The sequence below is a fragment of the Leptonychotes weddellii genome, chromosome 6 (genome assembly GCF_054177405.1).
Source record: "Leptonychotes weddellii isolate Sample4059 chromosome 6, ASM5417740v2, whole genome shotgun sequence".
Taxonomy (NCBI): Eukaryota; Metazoa; Chordata; class Mammalia; order Carnivora; family Phocidae; genus Leptonychotes; species Leptonychotes weddellii.
In genome coordinates this window covers 12,398,675-12,407,004 of record NC_138374.1, presented here as the reverse complement: position 1 = coordinate 12,407,004, position 8,330 = coordinate 12,398,675, and the positions used below count along the sequence as shown (strand labels likewise).

The 8,330-nt window shown below is 51.5% G+C and overlaps 1 protein-coding gene across 1 annotated transcript in view; it reads left to right on the top strand.

Annotated features, from left to right (window-relative positions):
* Positions 1-590: 590 nt before the first annotated feature.
* Positions 591-8,330, top strand: part of SLC18A2 (solute carrier family 18 member A2) — a 35,038-nt gene continuing 27,298 nt past the window's right edge. The window contains exons 1-2 of the mRNA XM_081823431.1: positions 591-722; positions 1,982-2,333. Of these exons, the coding sequence (XP_081679557.1) occupies positions 602-722; positions 1,982-2,333 (473 nt within the window). The 5' untranslated portion in view covers positions 591-601. The remainder of the gene's footprint in view (positions 723-1,981; positions 2,334-8,330) is intronic.

Sequence of the window (8,330 nt, the reverse complement as noted above, 5' to 3'; positions counted from 1 at the left end):
CTGGGGAGAGGGGCTGCTGAGGCCGGGATGGAAGGTGGCGCCCTCCCGCCCCCGCCGGCCGTGACGTCAGAGCCGGACCGGGTAAAGTGAGCCGCGGCGGCGGCGGCGGGGCGCTGGGGTGGAGGCTGCGACCCGGCGCGGACGGACGGAGCCCACGGTGTAGGGCAGGCGGCCGCAGGCGACCCCGAGGTAACGGGGGAAGTGGGAGGAGACGGCGCGGGGACAGCGGGGTCGGGCGGGGAGCGGGGAAGAACGCCAGCGCCGCGCGTGGGTCTCCGGGGTGGCCGGGGCGCGGGACGCACGGGGCGCGGGGTCCCGCGGCGCCTTCCGAGCGCTTGGTGGGAGGAGGGGGGCCTCGGGGGCGGCGGAGAGCGGGACGCAACCCCGCGGGCCCCAGCTTCGGGCCCCGACGGCGCTCGCGGGCGGCGCTGAGCCGGAGCGCAGGTGAGCCGAGGGTGGGACGCCGGGGCCCGGCCCGTGCGCGCGGCTCCCGGCCCTCTCCTCCTGCCCGGGCGCGCTCCGAGCGTTGCGGGTGCGGGGAGCCCCCCGGCCCGCCGCGGCCCCTCACCGCGCGCCGCGCCCGCAGCCCAGCCGCCGAGCCATGGCCCTGAGCGAGCTGGCTCTGCTCCGCTGGCTGCTGGAGAGCCGCCACTCGCGGAAGCTCCTCCTGTTCATCGTGTTCCTGGCGCTGCTGCTGGACAACATGCTGCTCACCGTCGTGGGTACGTACGGACCGGGCGGCCCCCCGCCCCGGGGACCCCTTCCCTGGGTACCTTCCTCCCCGGCCCCGCCCCCTCCGCACCTGAGCGCGCTCCGGGAAAGTTGGAGAACACATTTTGCAAAAACCTCTCCTTCCCCCTTCTTCCGTCCAGCCCCCATCCCCAGGTCTGCCGCACTGGGCTAGTTGCAGTCGCGTTTTGTGGCTTCGTTTTCCTGGTGGTCAGGTCAAAAAATGTGATCTCTGTTAAGAACCGGAACTTGTGTTTCCTCCTGATAATTTCCTGCTTCCCCCTGCCTACTTTGGCCGCGATGAAAAAGATTTCTACTAAGAACCAGCAATTCCCCAGGGTTCAAAATAATGTTACACTAATTATTATGCCAACCAGCAAGGTGGGTTAACAATTCGGCTTCACATTTAAAGGAACAAGTCAACATCCCTCCCCAAAAAAGGAAGTGACATGTAAATATATTGTTATCAATGCATGGCTGGAGATGGAAAGGTTTCAGGATCTTTTCAAGAGCAATTTAAACAGTGTTGGTTTTAGTCTTTTCCCTATAATGGATTTTTGAAAAACAATTAAAACCCAGGTCTCTTAATTAGCCCCATTAATAGCAGCATTTGGTATGCTTTTCCTTAATGTCTAAATTTCTAATGAATATATTTTTTAATTCGGATTCTCAGGGGTGGGTTATGCCCCTCCTCTCCATTTGTGGGTTCTCACCTCCAGGATTACCAGAGTATTGGGGCTCATCCGAGTTCAGTAACAGAGACCTCACTTCTCCTTTGTGTTGAATGCTCTGTTGTCACACACATGCCTAGAGCTGGCTATTACATCAGTTTTTCTTTATAGAAGTCTCAGGAATTTTTACATTTTCCAGGTTGTATGAAAAATTGTGGACTCCCACTCAAGTACTAGAAAGATGAAGTGGGCCTGTTGCAGAATTTCCAAATTATTACTTCCTGTGGCTTTATCTTCCCCTAAGACACATAATGAAATTTCAATTTCTATTTCTTGGATTCATTCATTGAAAGGTCTCTCTGAGTCTCTGAGGAGCTCTCGTTGACCCCAGGTCAGCCCTGAACAGACTTCAGACCCCATTTTGCTTTCCTAACCTATTCCTGGGAGGGAACCCTGTAAATGAGCAACCCCACAGAGGCCCAGAACCCCAGGCAGGTCCCTTCTGCACAAAGCAGACGGACCTCTCGCAGCCTCCTGGGGCTCAGCGTCCTCGAAGATTCCATCTATGTTGTTGTCCACAGTCCCGATCATCCCGAGCTACTTGTATAGCATTAATCATGAGAAGAACGCCACCGAAATCCAGACCGCCAAGCCAGGGCTCACAGCCTCTCCCTCAGACAGCTTCCAGAGCATCTTCTCTTATTATGACAACACCACCATAGTCACGGGGAACAGCACCCGAGCCCTTCATGGGGGGTTGCTGCTGCCGGCCACCACACAGCACGCAGTGACGAACACCTCCACGGGGCCTTCTGACTGTCCCAGTGAGGACAAGGACCTCCTGAATGAGAACGTGCAAGTTGGCCTGCTCTTTGCCTCTAAAGCTACCGTCCAGCTCCTCACCAACCCCTTCGTAGGAATGCTGACCAACAGGTAGGTTCTGTTATTTTGGCCAAGGAGGGGTTTTTTGTTGTTTTTTTAAAAAGGTTTTATTTATTTGAGAGAGTGAAAGAGCGCACGTGCGCACGTGTAGGGAGGAGCAGAGGAGGACCTGGGAGAAAGAATCTGAAGTCGACTCCACACTGAGTGTGGAGCCCCATATGGGGCTCGATCCCACGACCCTGAGTTCATGACCTGAGCCCAAACCAAGAGCCGGAGGCTTAACCAACTGAACCTCCCAGGCGACCCTGGCCAAGGGGTTTCATATTTATATTGTTCCCAAGTTATTTCTCCCTGGGATTCTGTTTCTTGTTCATTCATCAGAAGGTGGAAAACCAGTGGTGGGTGAGCTGGGGAAGAACCCCGATCTCCTCCTTTTTGTTTCCTAAATCACGATTTTGCATTTGTTCAGGCTTTCTGTTGCCCCCTCTATTGCTTAGGAAGTGAGACACTACTGAAAGAGAAGAAAGGGGCCCTCCCCAAGTGGGAGAACTCTGATTCTGTCTAAATGCCGGATTTCATTAGTGCATTTGTCAGACTCACCCTTGGGCAGCAAGAAGTCTGCAGCCACATGGCATCGTCATTGGATTCAGTGTGTCACACAGCTTTGTCTTGTCTTCTACCTCGGGTCACCCACTTCCCTAAAGAGAGCCAGGGTGGTTTGCTTTCCAGCTGGCGGGGTGAAGCCTCAAGATGGCAGTGGGGGGCGGGGGGTGTGGGGACTGTGGAGAAAGACCAGTGGTCCTGCCTCATCGTTGGAATTTTAGTGGACGCTGAGGCTATGGGCAGTGTAAGCGGCTCCCTGGCCAGTTACTGAGCTGGGTCCACGTGCACAAAGAGAAAAGTGAGGCTGTTTTCTGGATAAATCAAACCGGCCAACAATGCCCCCAGATGATGCTCCAAGCTAGCTTTATGTTAATCTGGATGTTCTGGATGTTTTTTTTTTTTTTTTTTTCTGGACCCCCCTCCTAATTTTGAATAATTGTTCCCGTCTCTACTGTCAATGGCTATCTGGCTAGTATTCTACAGCTGAGGTGGCCCAGCTCTGCCTGGTGCGTCAGGGCCTCAACGCGGAGGCCAGGAGCCTGGAGAAAAGAGCGAGGCAGCCCCTGCTGGCATCAGCTGCAAAGAGGGGGAGCTGGTACAGTGTGTGGGGGCTGTGGATAGCCATACACACACCGTGGCCCTCAGGCAGAAAAGTGGTAGAGAGGGGAGTGCCCGGAGTCCTACTTGTGAGACAGGCGCAGACACAGGAGCGGAGACCAAGATTACAGCTGGAAAGGAGGCCATGGGGGTGGGGGGGTTTATTCCTCTGAATAAGGAAGGCAGGGCAAGCAGGACGGGCCAGGGCAAGGCTGGAAGAGGCCCCAGGTGCCAGGCCAGGAGAGGAGGGGGGTTTTGTTGGAGTGAGGGGGCACTTGGGAGCCACTAGATGTTCCAAAGCCAAGTTGAAGAGTCCAGGAACCAAGCACAATTTTCAGTAGGTCAGCCTGGCACCCTGTGTAGTCTGGGAGCAGGGATATCTTTACATTCACCCAGGTTTTGGCCTGTGGTAGGGGAAGCAGGCCCAGCTACGTTACTCGCAGGGCCCTTTGTTCAAATATTATTGAGCATTTCAAGAATGTACCAATAGATTATTAAAGCAAGCACAGGGCCCTCCTGAGAGTGGGGCTGGCTCTGGGGCAGAGAAAAGGAGGTCTGTTGAGTGGGGGGCCCCGGGGTGGTGGCAGAGGCTCAGAGGTGGATCTGGCCTTTCCGCCGACCCCCACACCGGGCAGGCCTGAGACGCACATACAGGTTTCTGGTCACGTACCCGTGGCCACTTGGATGGAAGCACGTTTTAAGCCTTTGCACTCTGACTCTCTGGACTGGGTAGCAGTGTCCCTGAATAAATTTTTAAAAATCCCAAGCCCCGTCCATCACCGCCCCACCCCCGCCGTCTGTGTCAAGCAATATTACGAAGCTGCCAGGTTAAAATATGCTGAGCAAATGAGCCTCGCAAGGACGGGCTGACTGGGAGCCCACCTCGAAGCGCGGTTATCAAGGTGCCATTTGGAGGTTTCGCTCTTCTTCAGCGAGAAAACCAAATAGCCGTCGACGGGTTGTTTTTCTCTAAGAGTGCCTCTTAAAACGCATCTGGTGTAATTACAGAAAATGTCTCCGGGTTTTGTATTCTGAGAAAGCAAACAGCTCGAAGGCTATATGAGGAAAATTGAAGACATTACTGTAATAATGCCTCGCCAATCACTGGGGCAAGAATCGTCCTAGCTGAGGAGTGCAATACAGCACTCAGAAACTCGGCCGAAATGGTGTGAGCGTCCCAATCTTCCAAATGCAAATGGCAAATGAAAAGCTTTTTTAAAAAAAATCCCATTCTTGTTTTTAATGTTTTGCTTACACCATGGGGAAGAAGCTTGTTTAAAGCCCGTGAGACCTTTTCCCCTATTAAATACTCCAAAGGCTTTGATATTGTAGCCACTCAAGGCTCCTGTTTGGGGCTCAAAAGAAAAAAAAGTCTTCCAAGAGAAACCTAATTTTGTTCTGTGACCTGTGAAATTCGGTCTCTTCTTGTGATGAGTTAATCCACTTTGCAGTTTAGAGCAAAACTGTAATCCCTGACTAGTTCCCCCAGCAAATTTCAAAAGCGTATCTATTGCTGCCTTGTAATATGGAAATGCAAACAAGTTGTAACATTGATACAGCGCGAACTCTGTTGTCCCTCCAAAATGATCCTGATTTTTGTATATTCAATATTTTCCAAGCCCACTAGACATGAATTTTGAGGATTTGCGGCGTTTCTGAGCACCCCACAGCTCTGCTCAGAGACGTGATATATTCCACTTTCCTTTACAGGGCTTTCCCTTGTGAGCCCCTGCAGTTAGTCTTTTGATGTAATTTGTGCCAATTGCATCCTCAATTATGAACAAGATGTGTGACTCACATTTTCAGCGTCGTAAACAAGTGTGTTTAAAACAGCATTTTGCAGTTGGTTAATACATTTCTGATTAAAGAAAGAGTGGTTAAAAGCATGGAGCATCAGAGCTGAAAGAGACTTTAGCAAGGGCTTTGGGGCCAGTCCTACCATTTTATAGGCAAAGGAGTTTGTCACTCAGGAAGAGAAATCGTCCGCCCCGGGCAGTGGCAGGGCTAGAGCCAGTGACCAGACTCCGTCTGGGTGTCTTCCTCCTTTCCTGTTCTTTCCACCTGCTTCGTGATTTATAGTTTTTACAATTCACTACTCAGAATCAACAGCGCAGGTCAGAACCTGTCCTCCTTGCATCTGTTTGGGCTCTAATTGTACCAGGCTGAGCTAGTGAAAGTGAAAGCCCAAACAGTGAGTTGTTGCTATTTTTTTTTTTTTTGAGATCTATTTATTAGCGAGCATGTGCACACGAGCTGGGGGAGGAGGAGAGGGAGAGAGACTCTCCAACAGATTCCCTTTCGAGCACGGAGCCGGACCTGGGACTCGATCTCATGACCTGAGCTGAAATCAAGAGTCAGACACTTAACCAACAGAGCCACCCAGGTGCCCCCCGATTGCTATCTTTTAATCATCGGGTAGGGAGTTTAGAAGAAAACCTGTGTGGTTTTTTTGGACATGGACCCTCCCTTACCTCCCCAGCTCTGGAAAAATATCTTTCTCTTGCTCTCGGTGTGATCTGGCCCTGCTTGCTTCTGACAGTGGGGAAAAGAAAGGCCTCCTATATCCCCCGAAACTGGGGAAGCTACGGGGAGGCTGGTTGGAGCCCCTCCTTTCTAGAGCCTTTTGCTGTAAGTGGGACCCACTCATCACATGCGTCATGTCATGGCTCGGACCCTGCTATTCATGGTCAAGGTGCTGCTGCCTGAGTGGCTCTTATGGGTGGGTGATCCTAGAGGTGGGCTGCCGGTATGTTGTTTTAAATACTGGATAAGTGCTCTCCTTCCAAACCCTGAGATAAAAAATGACAATTCCTGAGAAATGTTTAATTGCCCATTGCGCTGCTAATATACAAGTTTTATTCCTGTTTGATTTCATCTTCAGGTGCTACATTTTTACTGGAAACAGATGCCCAGAGAGGGAGCGAAGGACTTTTGATTTTGGCAAGAGCAGTGCTCGCATATCCAGCAGCAGACTTTCCAAAGCCCGCGGGTGCCTTGATTTTTATCTTTGAGGCTCATGAGGCTTCTAATTCCAGTTTATTCATCTCACGATTGCAGCTGTGCATCAAAGGGAGGGGGTAGAAGGAATTCGACTAGCAGCATCTGTTACCGTCTACCCCCGTGAGTGAATTTGAGGCATAGGTAGACCTAACGGGAATGTTCCAGGCAGACAAACACTGCAAAAGCACCTTTCTGTTTCTCTCCATAAATCAGGATAAGAACGTGGCATCATGGTCTTCACTTGCTTACTCTGGGGCTTCCGTAGTTGTTGCATCTTGAGAACCAAGAGCTGTTCCAGATGCACTGGATGGCTGGGGAAAGAGTTAACTCGGGGTGCTTGGGGGACAGCTCCCTCGGCTTCCTCCTTCGCTCGTTGTTGGCGGCTCCCTGGTCTGCTTTTTATCAAGCCAGCATCAGTGGCTTAATATATTTCCATAGTTACCTCGTATATTTGAAAGCCAGTTATTTGTCCTCACAAATCTTAGCCTACATCTGAATGACAAGAAGGAAGCCGCAGGGCATGGAGTCTCTACAGAATGCACAGTGGTAATTTTTTTTTCCTTCGCTTCAGCCAGTTGGTCCGAAGTAGGCTCTGTGGGAATAAGCAGTGACCTTTTCATTGCTTCCGAGGACGGGGAAACCAGCTCTTCTGGAAAGGGATCTCCCGTCTTAGATGTTGTTAGGATGGTGTGACACAGTCTTTGCCTCTGAACTGGAGAGAAGCTGGCAGTTGAATGGGGCGTTTCCTGTGGGAGCCAAGCCCCCACTTGAGCTGTGTGGCAGGGACAGGGGTCACCCCCACCCACAAAAGTATGAAGTCCATGGCTCGCGTAACTCCCTGCGTGCATCTGATAGCTGAACAAGACAGACCTAAGGACTAAACCTAAGAATTTTGTTTTGTCTGTGAAATGAGGGACAGTCAACTCCCTAGTAGTACATTTTAGCAAACGTTAGGCGTCATTCATTACTGATCTCTCTTACTGCACCACCCTTCAGAAGATTATTGAAAAGGGAGATGCCTCCTCTGGTCTCATCCGATGATCGTTTGTACCCTTCCGGATCCCCTACTTTGTGTCAGGCAGAGGGAGCCTGACTTAACAGCCCTGAGAATGGGGCGTGCATTGGTCTCTATGGCAAAGATAAGCTAGTTCTATTAAAGAAAAAAATACTGATTTTCAGTGATGATTTAGGGACTGTGGAGTTTCTCCACTGGTGTGTAGGTGTATATATAATGAGCACCACTTTTATTGCTTTGTACTTTTTTTTCCTGGGGATTCAATATATGACTTTTAGTCTTATTTCAATTGGATTAACTGCTCCCTGATGCTCTACAGAGGACGACTGTGGGCTGGGATGACGCATAAGGGAATGGTAATGGGATATTTTGCTAAAGGTTTGCTCTATCAGATCTAGCTCTGCTTAGCACTGAGACGAGAGGCTGACTCAGATCTTCATGACTAATGTCACTTGAGTCTTTGTCCATTTAGGAGACATTGTGGGGAAGGAGAAAGGGCACTGGTGATCTGCCCATCACTCAGTGACCCTGGGGCACGGGACAACTTTCCTTTGGAGGTGGGTGTTTGGGGGGTGGGGAGGGGTAGAAGAATTTGAGGGTGGAGGGGTCCAGGATCTGCCCATTGTGCCCTGCTGCCTTGTCACTGAGCCCTGGGGGAAAGATGCTGCCCAGCACTTTCCACTGGGCAGCCCGCTCAGCAGCCTGGCCGGCAATGGAAGTATAGGGGGATCCGGTAACGGGAAGGAAGCCGTGTGAGCCCAGGGGTATCCAGAGTGGTTGGCTCGCTCTGCCACCAGGGGTGAGCCACTCTCTCTCTCTCTTTTTTTTTTTTT